At 61.6% G+C, this 14,824-nt stretch overlaps 1 protein-coding gene across 1 annotated transcript; it reads left to right on the top strand.

Moving 5' to 3' along the window:
* The first annotated feature begins 24 nt into the window (after positions 1–24).
* CBX2 (chromobox 2) lies at positions 25–6,463 on the top strand. Its single transcript, XM_032870448.1, has 5 exons — positions 25–134; positions 218–261; positions 1,261–1,326; positions 3,652–3,754; positions 5,147–6,463. The coding sequence occupies exons 1-5, from the start codon at positions 63–65 to the stop codon at positions 6,446–6,448; spliced, it is 1,587 nt and encodes a 528-aa protein (XP_032726339.1). The 5' UTR covers positions 25–62; the 3' UTR covers positions 6,449–6,463.
* Positions 6,464–14,824: the final 8,361 nt, after the last annotated feature.

Raw genomic sequence — 14,824 nt, 5'->3', positions numbered from 1 at the left:
GGCGGCGGTGCGGGGCGTGGGGAGCGGCGGGCGCCGCGGTCGGGGCGGGCGCGCGCGGCAGCATGGAGGAGCTGAGCAGCGTCGGCGAGCAGGTCTTCGCCGCCGAGTGCATCCTGAGCAAGCGGCTCCGCAAGGTGCGTGCGGCCCGGCCCGCGCCCGCCCCGCGCCCGCCCCGCGCCCGCCCGCCCCGGCTCACGCGCCTCTTCTCTCCCCGCAGGGCAAGCTGGAGTACCTGGTCAAGTGGCGCGGCTGGTCCTCCAAGTGAGTCCCCCGCGGCGCGGCGCCCGCCTTCCCGCCCGCGCCGCCTCGGGCCCGGGGGGCGGGGGCGTCCGCGCGCTGGGCGGGAAGTTCGCGGGGTCCCCGCCGGCTCGGCGGGAAGGGGGCGCGCAGCCTGCGCGGGGCCGCCCTTTGTTTGCGGGGCGCGGGGCTGGGCGGCCTCCCCCGGAAGCCCCTCCGGCTGACCCCGGGCCCCGCGCCCCGCGCCCCGGCCCGCTTCCCTCCCGCGCCGCGCGCTCCTCCCCCTCCTCCCGCGCGCATTTGTTGCCTGCGCCCCCGGCCCGCCTCAGCCCTCCCCGCGGGACGCGAACCCCCCTCCTCCCGTCCATATTTCCCCGCTGTAACCTGAGCTTCCTATTGATGGGTGGAAGGGCTCCTTTTCCCCCTGCTTAAAGTAAGGAAGGGGACTTGGCATCCCCGGAAGGGGCTCTGTTTGCAGCCCCTCGGGCACACGCGCTCCCCCTTTCTCCCCGCTCCCCACTTCTCTTTCTTCGCCCTCCCTTCCCGGTGCCCCGGCCCGCGCTCGCTTGGGCGCCGGCAACATTGTTGGTAATCTTTGGGCTGCGCTCCTGTGCCCCCACACCCCCCGCCTTCCCCTCCCTGCATCCTGGAGCGGCCTTCCCTTCCCTCGCTGGATCCGGGCCAGGCTTTGGGGGCTTCCCTCCCGGCAACTTCCCATTTTATTGGGATTTGTTTTCCTCCCGGGGGAGACCGTGGAGTTTTCCTGAGGCGGAGTGCTAGTTAGTTGAGGGCTGAGGTGGTGGTTTCCCTTGGAGTTTGAGGCTGAAGTGGTGGCCTTAAGGCCCCCAGTCTGCAGGAACCGACTTAGGTGTGGGTGGGATTTGGGGGGACTCTGCCACAGCACCGCGATGCCCTTGCCATCAGCAGGGACTCAGGGCAACGGGGCGGGCCCTTTCCAGCTGTTTCCTGAAGTGGCCTGCCAGGGCCTGGTGTGTCTTGACTCCTTGCTTTTTGCTTTTCCAGACACAACAGCTGGGAGCCAGAGGAGAATATCCTGGACCCAAGGCTGCTCCTGGCCTTCCAGAAGAAGTGAGAACGTTAACAGCACGCGTGGGAAGGGGGAGAATGTTGGGGAGACCTGTGGCCTGTCGTATGGTGGTTCAGGGCCAAGCCGGCCTTGCAGGGGTCCTGGGCCTGGGCTGTGGTCTGAGGGCCTCCCCCTGGGGTGGTGGTCTGTAGGGGTGGGGCCAGCTTTGAGGTCCCAGATGAACCCCCTCCCCGACCTTCCGTCAGCTGGCCTGGCCGGCATCATGTCTAGAGCTCAGAAGTCACCGCGTTACTGCCGCTCTGGGTCTTTCTGCTGGCCAGTCCTGCAAAAATGAACCCTCTCGGTTCCTTCCTGAAAAGTTCTGCCTTCTCTTGTTGGCCTTTGCTGTTGAGTCATTTGCCAACAGCACTAATAAAAACCAGGATCGCAGGTTTGCCGTAAAAATGGTGGCCTGGCCGCCCAGTGCTGCCTGAGGGTGCCTCTGAGCAAGGGGAGGCCCAGAGAGGGAGCCGGAGCAGCACAGCAGAAAGTTAGTGGGTTCTGTACCGGAAACGACACATTATTTATCTTTAGTCTGCAAAACAGGTGGTACCCGGGCGGGGGGAGCTCCCTTGCCTGTCTCGGGGGACAGACCTACTTCTGTAATTTTAGACGTCATCTCTATTTTTAGATAGGAGAGTTGGTTTAGGAGAGACCTTGAGGTAGACAAAAGGGAGGCGAGGGGCAGGTGACGGAGGGGCCAGCTGTCCTGGCAGGAGGGTCCGGGGAGCGATGTCCCTGAGCACACTGCCAGGAGTGGGGGGGTGCAGACTTTGCTGCGGGTTACCCTGTTGCTAGACGCAGTTAAATGAGTCGCTCAGAAGCTTTCCCATTTGGGGTCAATCTGACCAGCTTGTTCTCTGGTCCACTTTTTACCCCCACACTAGAGCGACATTTGGGGTCTTCTCCAGGAGGCCGTGGCAGTGGGAAGCAGGTAAAGCTGGGCTTTGGGCAGAGTTAGGAGGGACGAGGCCAGCGTATGCTTTCCTCTGTACCTTTGGAAAAACTTATCAGTAATCTGATTGTCTTCTGTTGAATTCGTAATTTTTAAGCCTGGGGGGAGGGGGTGAAGGGAGCTGGTCCGTTTCTCCGCAAGGCAGCACCCTAACTGCTGAGGGGGTGTGTGTCCTTTTTGGTTATCGCACAGCAGACGAGAACTAAGGTGAAATATCCAGGCGGTGTGAGAGTTGAAAACAAGCGTGGGGTGGTCTGGCTTACATCATGGGGAAGAGAAGTCCGGGAAGTGGGTGTCTCCCCCTGTGCACCCAGAAGACACCCCCCACCCCGAAACTAGGAGCTGGCCGTCCTGTGCTTGGTGGGGCAGGGGGAGATTTGTAAGGGCAGGTGTGGGGTTCACAATCTGAGGGTGCAGGTTAGTGTGTCAGCAGAAGAGACCCAGGGGAAAGCCCTGCCCTTCTGTGACAGTTCAGGGCTGCTTTGGAAACTGGGAGCTCTGTCTGGTTGTACTAATTGGGTTCTTTAAGCGATGGCGTTCCAGGCCCCAGTGAGGTGATTGGTTGCCCCTTTTAATTACTGGGAAGCTTTTCCAGATCAGCGTCTTCCCGGGGGTGGCCTGAAATACAAGCTTTCTCTGGGGGTGGGGCTGGAAGCAGCTTTCTTGGCTTCGTGACCCGAGTTCCGGGAGCTGGGAGCTGATTAAACGTGTCTTCCCAGAGGTGCGGGCTTTCAGCTCCAGCCACAGCAGGATCAGACACCCGACACGTTCTAGGAACAGAGGAGTGTTAGGAAAAGGAAATGGGAGAGGGAGCTGGGGCACCGGCTCTGGGAAGACCAGAGTGCAGGACGGGACCAGAGCCCTTAGTTCCCGGGACCAGGGCTCACAGATTAGAGAGACAGAGGCTGGGGCCAGTGGTCCTTGTCCGCCCGTGCAGCACGCTTGTTTGGAGTGCTGGGCTTGGGCTGTGTGACAACTAAGGCTCCTTCTAGCAGGCTGTGTTCTAGAAGTTCCGTGAAACATTCTTCCTGGGGAAAGCGGCCGGGCTTAGCACAGGGCTGTCTGAGGAGGAGTCGGAGAAACCTGAGAACTGTTCCTTTCCCTGCTTTGCTGAGATGTCTTTCACTCAGTTTTACCCAAAGGCAAATGAAACCGATAGGTAAAAAGCTAATACTGTACTGGGAAAAGGAGAGTCTAGACGTCTGCCTCGGGTGCATTACGAGTGGCCGTGTTTCTGCAGTGGGGCTGGAGAGAAGCTACGTTGGGCCCGGAGCGTCGGTTGGTGGTGGTGTTTGGGGGCTTGGGGTTCCCGTGTGGTGGGAGAGGGTGTGCGCACGGGGCTTCCCGTGCCCTGACTGGTGACTGTCTCAAGGGAACATGAGAAGGAGGTGCAGAGCCGGAAGAGAGGCAAGCGGCCCCGGGGCCGGCCGAGGAAGCACACGGTGGTGTCCTGTAGCCGGCACTCCAAACTTAAGGTGAGTAGCCGCTTACTATCCACGTGGCCACTTAACCTCCCGCACCCCCTCTGCGCAGGAGGGTGGAGGGCTCGGGACTGGGTGTCCAGCTGGCTCTTCCACAGCTGCTTTCTCCGTCTCCCCTCCGTCTCCCTGGCTCAGGAGGGCCTCCTGCCTCCTTCCTTGCTGGTGGCTCTATGCCTCTGCCAGCAGGAGGCAGCAGCGAGCCCCTGCTCCCCTCCCCCGGTGCCTGTCCCTCTGCCGGGAGGGCTGATCCCCTCCAGGGCTAGTTTCCTGTTCATTTGTTGTCCCTTCCACACTCCTTTCCAGTGGACGGCAGGGTCAGACTTGGCTGCTAAGCACTTTCTCACAGGCACAGAAAAGACCAGGAATTATGTACACAGTAGGTGCTCATAGGTTCGCCGAGTAGACACAGTGAACCAGGGCAGCCACAGGGACGCACGCTTGGGGTCCGGGGCTGTGCCCTTTCTTCAGTTCAGAAGGAGGATGGGGAAAAGGGTCACGGCCCCAGTCTGGGGTGTGTCTGGGATTCCTTTCTCGAGGGCACTGCCCCAGGACCCTGAGCCCTACACAGTGTGACCAAGAGCTCGGTCATGGACAAAAGCCGCCCTTCTGGGAGGCTGTGACAACCTCCCCTTAAGGCTTGTTGGCTGGTCCGCACATCCCGCTCTCGTCTTCACATCTTCCTTTCGAGTAGGACGGTGGGAGCAAGGGGGGGTTCTGTGCCCTCGGGCTCTCATCAGCTTGGGTGACCAGCCAGGGACCATCAAGGCGGGGAGCCTGGCTGGGCAAGGAGGCTCTGGAGCCCCAGGTTGGACAGGATCGTGCCGGGCTGAGGGCAGCAGGGAGCCAGCGTTGGCTCTGTCTCCCTAACGGGTGCCCGTGGAGGCGCGGGCCCGGTGAGACAGAAGACAGCAGGCAGCATTTTCACTCTGCTGTGTTGGAATGTTCTGAAGGGGTCCGCTTTGGAAGTGGGAGGGCTGGAGCAGGATGTCCTCTTGCTTCAGATTACGAGCACGTCCACACGTGCCTTTGTCTGGCTCGTAAGCTCGGCACTTCCCTTTCCCTCTGGGGGGAGCCTGCAGCCGGCCCAGCGGCTCCCTTCAAGGCCATGCCACCCGGGCCTTGGCCGCGCTCGCTCTTTGCTTCGTTCCTCTGCTCCGGTTTCACACACCGCCCGTTCTTTGTTCCACTCATTCTGCTTCTAACTGCATCTCGTGGAATCTCACAAGGGCTTTTCCGCTCTCTTCTGGAGCAGGCTGGCGAGGCCTCGCTCCCTCCTGGCTGCGTCTCTAGTGTGGCGGCCGCCGGCGCGGTCTCCGCGTGGAGGTGTCCGACGGCCCCGGGCCCGGCCTTCCAGGCAGTGACCCCGTCTGTGCTCTGTCTCTGCAGGAGCCCGACGCTCCCTCCAAGTCCAGCAGCTCCTCGTCTTCGTCCACGTCTTCCTCCACCTCCTCTGACGAAGAGGACGACAGTGACTTAGATGCCAAGAGGGGTCCCCGGGGCCGTGAGACCCACCCGGTGCCTCAGAAGAAGGCCCAGATCTTGGTGGCCAAGCCCGAGTTGAAGGATCCCATCCGGAAGAAGCGGGGCCGCAAGCCCCTGCCTCCGGAGCAGAAGGCGGCCCGAAGACCCGTGAGCCTGGCCAAGGCGCTGAAGGCCGCCCGGAAGGACCTGGGGGCGCCGGCCGGCAAGCTGCCCCCTCCGCTCAGCGCCCCCGCGGCTGGCCTGGCCGCCCTGAAGGCCCACGCCAAGGAGGCCTGTGGTGGCCCCAGCGCCATGGCCACCCCGGAGAACCTGGCCAGCCTGATGAAGGGCATGGCCGGCAGCCCCAGCCGGGGCGGCATCAGCTGGCAGAGCTCCATCGTCCACTACATGAACCGAATGAGCCAGAGCCAGGCCCAGGCTGCCAGCAGACTGGCCCTCAAGGCCCAGACCTCCGGCAAGTGCGGCCTCGGGCTGGACCTCAAGGTGAGGACGCAGAAGGGGGGGCTGGGGATCAGCTCCCCAGGAAGCAAAGTCCCAAAGGCCCCCAGCAGTGGGGCCGTGGAGCAGAAAGGGGGGAACGCTGGGGGGCCCCCCTATGTCCACAGTAGCAGCAAGGGCCCTGCAGCGTGCCTGGGTCCCCAGCCTGCACCCACCCAGGAGCTGAGTCTCCAGGTCTTGGACTTACAGAGTGTCAAGAATGGCACAGCGGGGGTGGGCATGGTCGCCCGCCATGCCACAGCCGGCAAGGGTGTCCCTGCCACCAGCCCAGCCGTGGGGAAGAGCGTCGCCGGTGGCCCCACCGGGGGGAGCGGGGCGGCCATGCCCTCCGACGGCAGCAAGAGTGAGAGGCTGCCCTCCAGGGTGACAGCTCTGCCCACGTCTGCGGGCAAGAGGGACTGTGTGAGGGGTAGCGCAGCCCCCGGCAGTCAGGAGGGCCACACAGCCCCTGGGGAAGGACGCAAGGCAGCCTTGGTGGCAGAGCTGAGCGCCGGGGAGGAGAGCAGCTCCGACTCAGACCCTGGCTCAGCCTCACCGCCCGGCGCCAAACAAAACCCATCCGTGTCTGTCCAGACCAGCCAGGACTGGAAGCCCACCCGCAGCCTCATCGAGCATGTCTTCGTCACTGACGTCACTGCCAACCTCATCACCGTCACGGTGAAGGAGTCCCCCACCAGCGTGGGCTTCTTCAGCCTGAGACATTACTGAAACCCCACCCAGCTCTGACCCTTCTCTGGCCTCTGGTTTTGCTTCGATAACAGCCCTGCACCCCCAGGCCCTTTCTGGGGTCGGGGTGGCTTCCTTCCAGGGCAGGCTTGGAGGGACTTGCCCCAGCCCTGCCTGTGATTTCAGGCAGGGGAGTACCTTGATGCCTTGCCAAGGCCTGGCCTTGCCCTTGTTCCTACCTCTGGGCCTTCCCACGTGCCTCAAGAAGTCTGCCTCCTGCTTCTCGGGCCAAACGTTCCTCAAGGCCTTCCCCTGTTTGCTGTTGGAACTGCCCTGCCCGGCCTGTGACGACAGGGTGGGGGTCAGCTTTCCCCTGGATTTCCGGGGGGGGCAGGGCTGTTAGAGGAGGGATCCGCTCGGTAGTTCCTACCCGATGGTGGGGAAGCAATGTGGACTGGGGTGGGGGCCTCCGGGCACTGCTCCAGGCCTCAACTAGGTTTGTCAAGATGGGCCAGGGGGCAGGTAAGAGACATCACCCATCAGGACCCCTGCAGAATGGTGCCTGACTGCCAAGGACCAGGGGTCTTGTCCTTGTCCCTGTCCCGTGCCAACAGCTCAAGGCTGCAGCCTAAATGTGGAACAGGTGTGGGCTGCATCCCTTGGTGACCTGTAATTCCGGTTCAGATTAACAACTGCAGTGCCCTAGTGCTGGCCGGAGGTCAGCACGAACCAGGAGCAGGCTGGTCCCAGAGCTGTTCCACTAGAACCTCCTGTTTCCGGGGAGCAGAAGCAGAAGGGTGTCACTTTGGCTGCCCTCCTTTCTGCTGTTCTGTGCGAGGACAGCCGTGGCCCCACACGCTGCCTCTGAGAAACCGTGGAAGGTGGGAGTGTGGGCAGTTGCTGGAGTTAGACGCACCCTCCATGGCCTGCTGGCTTCAGGCTTGGGACAGGTGTCTGGCAGCGGCCACCGTGCCACCCTCTGCCACAGTGGGCGGGCACCGCCTTCCCTGACAATCCCTCCCACCTTTGGGGATTCCACATGCTCCTTCCCCACTGTGAAGCTGTGTCCCCGGACCATTTGGAAGCAGGGCACAATCTGAGCATCCCCCTGCCCCTGGCAGAGGGCCCCTGGAGACGCTGGATCCGCCAGCCTGACCGCCTGCCCCCAGATGGGCCGAGTCCGGGACAGGCCTGGTGTGGCTTGTGGCAGAAAGGCGGCTCAAGGAGCAGGGTCACCGGGTCTCTGTGATGCCAAGAGAAAAGTGGAGGTGCAGGGTCCTCTTCGGCCTCAGTGGTTGTTGGAAGCCAGCCAGCAGGTGCGGGCATTCCCTCTGTCCTGTTGCCTTGATCACAGGGGACCCCGGGCTCACGTGGTGGGCTCAACTTTCTAAGGGGCGGCCCTGCCAAACCTCCTGCTCCCTCGTCCCTCCCCGTCTGCACCAAATACAAGAGACGGCTGGTGCTGTGAGTCCGTCTCAACAGTGTGCCTTTGGGGACAGGCCGTGCCCGGGACCTTGCCAAGGGGTGTCTGTGTGCAGCTTCTGGTCTCCTGTGCGGTAGCCGTGCTGGGCCACGGCGGGAGCAGGGCCCATCTCGGCAGATCAGAGGGCGGAGCTACCCAGGTGACCCGGCTGGAACCAGAGTGGGCAGGAGAGAGGAGACTTGCTCCCTCCTGCATCCTCTCCCAGGAGGTGGGGGGAGAGGCTGCAGCTCCCTGCACAGTCCGGAAGAGAGGGATCCCGGCATTCTGGGCCGCTGACCCCAGCTTCCCTTCTGGTTCCTGGACACCCCGATGCTCCTTGGCTGTAAATCGAGGGGCTCCTCCGGGCTGCCTTAGAGCCCCCGAGCCAGTCCACCGGCCGCCCTCCAAGCCCTTGGGGCCACCCTGGGTTTCCGCGGGCCACTGGGTAAACGCTTGTCGGAGCTGACCTGATGTCCTCGGCAGCCAGGTCTCCAGACCCCGACGTGGTGCCTTTCTGTTTACCAGCTACTTCAATCCCAAAGTTGACCCTGCCACACCTCACTCCCAGCCACTTTGCCTTCTTGCTGTGTTGTGTGGGCTTTTGGTTTCTTACTGTTGTGTTTTTTTCTGGTGCTTGTGACTCCATGTGGTTCATGTTTAAAAGGGTGTATGCCTGTGTGCATGTGTGTGTGTGTGTGTCCGTGCACACACGTGTTGGTGTAACCGCCTGGGCTGAAGAGTTGATTGTCATGTTTACCGATAAAAGTCGTGCTTTTTTATTTGCTGCTATGTGCGCATGCGTGTCCGTGCGTGGCTGGGCATCAGCCACGTCTGACCGGAGAGTCACGGACTGTGCAGGGTTCCCTACAGGGGCTGCCTCGCGGTGTAGCCTGACTGGGTGTTTTAATCCTGTCGTTTCTTTGTTTGCGCGTCTGTCATGGCTAGGAAGAAGTGGCCGGTCTGTCCTCTTCTTAAGAGGGTTTGACATATTTTTATATATTTTTTTTTGGTACCAAAAAGAGTGTGCCTTGTTTTGGTTACACTCAAAATTCTGACCTGACCAAGAGGGCTCTGGGCCTAGAGGTTTCATTAAGGGGAAACAGGGAGGCCCAGAGCTTTTGGACCAATTGCTGGCTTGATTTGTGTTTTTTAATTAAAAAAAAAAAAAAATCATTCATGTATGCCACTTCTGATTGCTTTAAACTATGGCTGTTGTTTGCTTTTTTAAAAGAGTGAGTATGTGATTGCCCCGGGAAGCTTAAGATCTTTGTTGAAGCAGGACAGCAGCCCAGCCCCCTTATTCAATCAGGACCTACCAGGTAGAGAAAATGCTTCCCCCAGGAAGCCGTTGGTGGTTTGAGGGGAGGGGGTGGGAGGAGGGGCGAGGTAGTGCCTAGATGACCAGATTTTTGCTCAAGTACATTTAAAGATTCTGTTGCTTTTCTAGTATCTTTGGAAAACTAACACTAGGCCTAGGTTGCAGGTTTGTTTTCTGGTTTCTGATGTTAATTTATTTTGCAGGGGAAAGACATTAGCAAGTGGTGACAGGTTTTGTCTTACTTTCTGTTAACTTTTAGTATATCAATAAATTTTTTTTAACTTTGTCAGCCTGGTTTATATCCTGCGTGATGCCTGGAAATAGTAGTCTCTCTTCACTTGCCCTTTCTCGAGGCAAAACACTCTGGATGTGGACTGAACTGAGGGACCAAAACATCTAAGGCTTCGGGAAAGGGTTAGCCCCTTCCTGGAGCGCGGAAAAGGGTGTTTTTCTCTAGACGAAGGGGTCGGGTTGGTTACAACTGTGACCCCTACACCAGCAGTTCACAAAGGGCAATTTGGCCATGACTGGACGTGATTCTGGTGGTCACACCTTGGGGGCAGGGGTGAGTGTCACTGTCCCTGACATCTAGTGGACAGAGGCCAGGGACGCTGCTGGACATCATAAACTCACTTTGAGACCTTTCCCAGAAAGTGATACTTCAAGTTAACCCCAAAGACACTGTGCTGGAAAGTTCCATGACCCCTTGAGTCCCCTCCTGGGCTACCTCTTTGAAAAGGACATAGCTCAAAAACCCCAGGGGATTTGCTCCAGAGGTTTGGAGTCATGGGTGCCACTGTAGTCCTAACTCCACTCATAAGAAGGCGGTGGTTTGCCTGTTCTAGAATCTTCCCTGGGCCTTCAAGGTTTGCATCACTCTCTGCCTGAATTTGTTCATAAATTTCAGCCTGCAGGGAGATGCAAGCTCCCTTTGAGTGACAGAAGTTGGACCTGGATGTTGGCCTTCGTTGGCAGGCTAGTTGGGGCGAAGGCCTGAATGTTTTCCCTCCCGAGGAGGTTTTCGCTACAAACGGAAATGTGACCCCCACCAGAAAAGGCCCGGGGATTGGAAGTGCAGCTCCTGGGGGACAAGGCTGCAGGCCTGCTGTCTTTGTTGCCCCTGCAGAGAGGCTGGGGCCGTTTTGTTTTGGAGAAGGAAGGTGGGCAGGAATGACGCCTGCCTTGCTGGCTTCTGGCTTTTGAGAGCCTCAGAAGGGGGGCGGGGATGACCGGGAAGAAGTGGGCACCGCGCTGCCCCCGGTGGCCAACCGGGCTTTCCGTGGGAGCCCCTGTCTCCAGAGCCTCCGCCAGACCGGTGCGGGGCCCTGACCCACACCGGCCTTTGTTCGTTTCTGCGCGGCTGATCTCATGGCCTAATCCACCGCCTTCCCAGAAGAATAGGCTGGGCTGCCAAGGGGCCCAACCCGGCCCGCGGCCTCCCCCGTCCTCAGCCCCGCGCCGCGGGGTCCAGCCTAGGGCGCCCGGCAGTACGGCTCAGCAAGGCTTAGAGGATCCCGGCGGCTGAACACCCCCTTCCTGCCCGCGAGGGAGGGCGCAGAGGGCGCGTCCACCGTGGCCCACCGCGGCGTGCTCTGCCGCAGCTTTCCCCGCTCCTCTGGAGGCCCAGAAAGGCACCGGCCCGAGCGCTCCGCTAATCCAAAACCCCGGAGGGGGCGGCGCCGGCAGAGGGACAGAGGCCGTCGCCTCCAGAGGGCGCGCGCTGCCCGCGGACTTGGAGCCTCCGGCGCTTGGGTCGCGCAGGGGACGTTCTCCACCTCGGGCTCCGAGCTGCCCCGGGGAGCCGAAGTGCGCGACCCCCACCCGACTGCTCCCAGGTGCCCCCGAAAGCCTCCATCTTCGAAGTCTGCGGAAGAAAGCCCCGGCCCCAGTGTCCAGGCCCCCAAGGCTGGACGCCGCGGAGCGCCGCCAAACACTGAGCGGCTCGCATCTCAGACTGCGGCTGGATCGAGGCCCCTCTGGGCCCGGAGGGCTTTTTGGCGAGAGCAGGAAGTCAGAGCATGAGCCCCCAAGGCGCTGGTTGCCGGCCTTCTCGCCGTCGGGTCTCTGGCGGGCGGCACAGAGCCTCGACTGGGATCGGTGCGTTGTAAGAATCAAAGGCACAGAAAAGTGGATTCGATCCGCCGCGCTCCACGGAGCCATAAAGATTCCAGTTCAGCCAGCGGCTGCCACAGCCGCCGACCCTGCCCTAGGGAGCAGGGGAGCCGACCCAGGGCCGAGGCGGCCCCGCGGGCAGAGGTCTCCGCACCTGGTCTCCTGGAGAGCCTGTCCGGGGAACGGGTACAGCGCAAGGAGCTCCTGGTCAAAGCCGAGGTGGATGGTGGCCAGCCAGCCGGGGAAAGGGGACAGAGTGGGCACCCTCCCATCTGCCTAGACACCAGTCCCCTCCGATGCCCAAACACCCAGGAGAGGTCGCCTGAGGGAGTCCCGACCGAGCAGCTGGGCCGCCGCTCAGGGGCTGGCCTCCCGTGGAGCCCCTCCCCAAGCCACCCCACTACATCCCCGCCCCTGATTCTGCCCCCTGCGGCCGCAGGCCCTTCAAGTCCGAAGGGCACTCAACGCCCCATGACCCGCTGCCCCGATCCCCGGTGCCAGTCGCTCGCTCCCTCCCACTCAGCTCTCACTCAGCTCTCAGAACTGGGGAAAGAGGCGCGGAGAGCGCCGCCAAGGGCGGGGTCCCCAATCGGTTGGCCAAAGACTGGAGATGCGCGGGTGAACGTGTCCCCACGCCCCTCCCTTCGCGCTCTGCCGGTGCGCCCAGGTCTGCGCTTCTCTGCGCCACAAGGTGCGGGGGTGGGGTGCCTACAGGGGTGGGACTGGGACAATGCCATGGCCACCTTGGGGTCCGGAAGGTGGCTCTCCCAAGCCGCCCCACGTCAGCGCTCTGCAAAGTCTTCCGCCCGGAAGGGCCAAGAACCCCCATCCCCACCCTGAGCTCTGGTCTCCCCCGACCGCGCCTCTCCCGGCGTTGGGGCTTCTACACCCGAAGAAGACCGGGGACGGAGAGCTGGCGGGGGGCGGGGGCGCGGGGCTGCTCGGCGGCAGCGCCAGGTTCACTAATCACATCAGCGTGCTCTGCGCCGGCTCCCAGCAGCCAGTTGCCTAGCAATACCCGCGAATTCAATTCCTCAATCAATAGGCGCGAGGCGCTGCATTTCGGGGAGCGCTGGCGAGGCTGGGTGGGTCTGGGGGGCGGGTCCCACGACAGCACCGGGAAGCAGACCCAGAACCGCCAGCCTCGAGTCTGCGGGCGCCCGGGCCTCAGGGACCAGCGCCGTCGGGTCTGGGGGTGGGGGGCGGGGGGGCGGGGGGGGGGGCGGGAGAACCCCACTAGAAGAGAGGGGACCCTAAAGGTTGTGCCCATCTTCCTGATGTCCCCGAGTTCTGCCTGGGTCCCAGAGAAGTGCATCCCGTAGGTGAGGAAAACCACGACCTCCCCGGGAGGCTAAGGAGAGACATACCCCACTCCCACCGGAGCCCACCTCTTCCCCCTCCCCCAGCGGGGAAGTTTCTCGAGTTGGGGACGGGCCTTTGCTGGGGGAATCCTCCGGGGGCCGATGGGGGTGTGAGTGAGGGGTGGGTGAGATGGGTAATGAGACTGGAAAAAAGGGTCCTTTCTCCGGGGGCTAGTGTTCCCTCTGGTGGGGGGCGGGGAAGGGGAAGGAATAAAACCGAGACATGTCTCTATTTACAAAGTATATATTTAAACACGTAGAAAGCGGTATTGGATACAGACATTCACGACCGCAGAAGATAGGGACCAAAGCTTCGCTCTTGAGCTGAGGCGGGGATCGATTGGAGATTTGTACAAATCCTAGAATTAAATAAACTCCACACGCGCACATCCGGCGCGGTTGCAGACTCCCAGCCACGCGGCCTGACCCCTGCCCACCCCCACCCCCAGGTCAGCGTCGCAAGAGCGAGAGGAGAAGACACACGCACGCACGGCCACGGACAGACGGCGGACAGAGGGGCGGCGGGGGCAGAACCAGGCTGGCCTCGGAACGTCGGAAGGAAGGGGCAGAGTCAGCCCCGAGGGAGGGAGAGGGGAGCCACGAGAGGACAGGAGAAAGGAAAGCGGCAGCCAGGTGGACACGTGTCCCTGAGTCACCGTCCACTGGGTGACAGACACGTCCCTTCGATGAAGCTTCATCTGAAAACAGCGTCCACATTTTAGTAGATACACTTAGCCAACGGCGCTTCTTTATACAAAGTCTAAAATACCAGTTTTACAAATGTGAGCGGATAAAAATCCCCTTTCCGGGGGCTTCTCTTTATAGGCGCAATTTGATATTCAAAAACAAATAAAATCACGTAGTACACCGTCTTCCTCTTTTTTGCCCCTCTCCCTAAAGGCAAGAAAGTCTGGAGGAGAGAGGGAGGCGGGGAGGTGGGGAGTGCGGAGGAGGACGGGGCTGCAGCTCCCACCCTGCACCCCATCCAGAAGCTCCCCCGGCCCCCGGCCCCCGCCCCCCGCCTCGCTCGCCCCGAGTCGTGCTCCCGCCCGCGCGCGGGGCCCCCACGCCCTCCCTAGACGCGCAGCGGCCAGTCGGATCTTCCTAGCCTTTTAAGGGCGGCGGAGGCCGGGGGCCAGGGATCAGTCCTCGAAGAGAAGGAGGGGTTGGGGGGGAGGGGAACAGATTTGTGCTTTCGAGTCCAAAGAGGGGCGCGCGTTCTGCGTCCCTGGAGCGCACGGGGGCGCCCGGGCCCCGCCGTCGCGCACGGCCTCCCCCGCCGCGGCCGTCTCTTTTCAACTCCCGCTCCTCCCGCCCCCTTTGGCGGAGTTTGAATGTCGAGTTCAAATGGAGAACACTCCGCGAATCGAAAAGGCCTATAAATTATAGCTTTTGCTTTTAAGAAGGGGGGGAGGGAGGAAAAAGCAAAAGTTCTGATGCGCATTCTTGGATGAAAACCTCGCCTCTCCCCTCCTTCCCCTCGCCCGCAGGAGCCGCCGGGGATGCGGGTCCTGCCGGGCCCCGAGCCCCGAGCCCCCGCCGCACTCCCCGCCAGGCCTGGGCGCGGAGCCTCCGCTCCCGGCCTCGCCCGCCGCCGCGCCTCCCTCCGTGGTCCCGCAGGGTGGGCCTGCCTGGCCGTGCGTCCGTGCGAGCGCCGGCGGCCCGCCCTCCCCGAGGGAGGCCGGCCAGTCCAACTCTTCCCGGGAGGCGGGGGCCACCGTCTCTTCTGCAGGCGAGGCTAGAGGACGCGGAAAGGAGTGTCCACCCCCAAACACTTTTCCTGGAAAACAACGACTGTCTCGAACTCTGGGCACGGACATGCAATCCTCCCAGTTTATCCTGGCATTTCGGGAATGTAAACAGATTCGCTGGATTTCTTTTCTTTCTGTGGAGTAAGGAAAGGAATCGAGGGAACCGGGAGACTCTGTCCACATGACATACACACGATCTGATCGGCGTGCGTCACACACACGTCAGCTCCCGTAAAGTGCATTTCCTGATGTGGTCCTGGGGGGATCTGCGGGTCCCCGCCCACCTGCAACTTTTACCTTCAACATCACACACAAAAGTTATTCAAGTGAATATCCCAGCCCCCACCAACAGACTTCTCAATCTTTAAAAAAAAAAAAAAAAAAGGCAAAACACACTGACCCCACCCCCTTTTT

Source organism: Lontra canadensis, unplaced genomic scaffold (assembly GCF_010015895.1).
Source record: "Lontra canadensis isolate GAN:19392208 unplaced genomic scaffold, GSC_riverotter_1.0 scaffold41, whole genome shotgun sequence".
Lineage (NCBI taxonomy): Eukaryota > Metazoa > Chordata > Mammalia > Carnivora > Mustelidae > Lontra > Lontra canadensis.
Note: the sequence above shows the minus strand (reverse complement) of the source record. Positions and strands in the feature narration are given on the sequence as shown.

What these genes read in the sequence shown, in the direction of transcription:
- CBX2 (XM_032870448.1), top strand. Translation starts at nt 63, where the DNA reads ATGGAGGAGCTGAGCAGCGTCGGCGAGCAGGTCTTCGCCGCCGAGTGC. An exon ending in TGAGCAAGCGGCTCCGCAAG is followed by an intron (nt 135 to 217) that starts GTGCGTGCGGCC and finishes CTCTCCCCGCAG; the next exon opens with GGCAAGCTGGAGTACCTGGT. An exon ending in TGGCGCGGCTGGTCCTCCAA is followed by an intron (nt 262 to 1,260) that starts GTGAGTCCCCCG and finishes TTGCTTTTCCAG; the next exon opens with ACACAACAGCTGGGAGCCAG.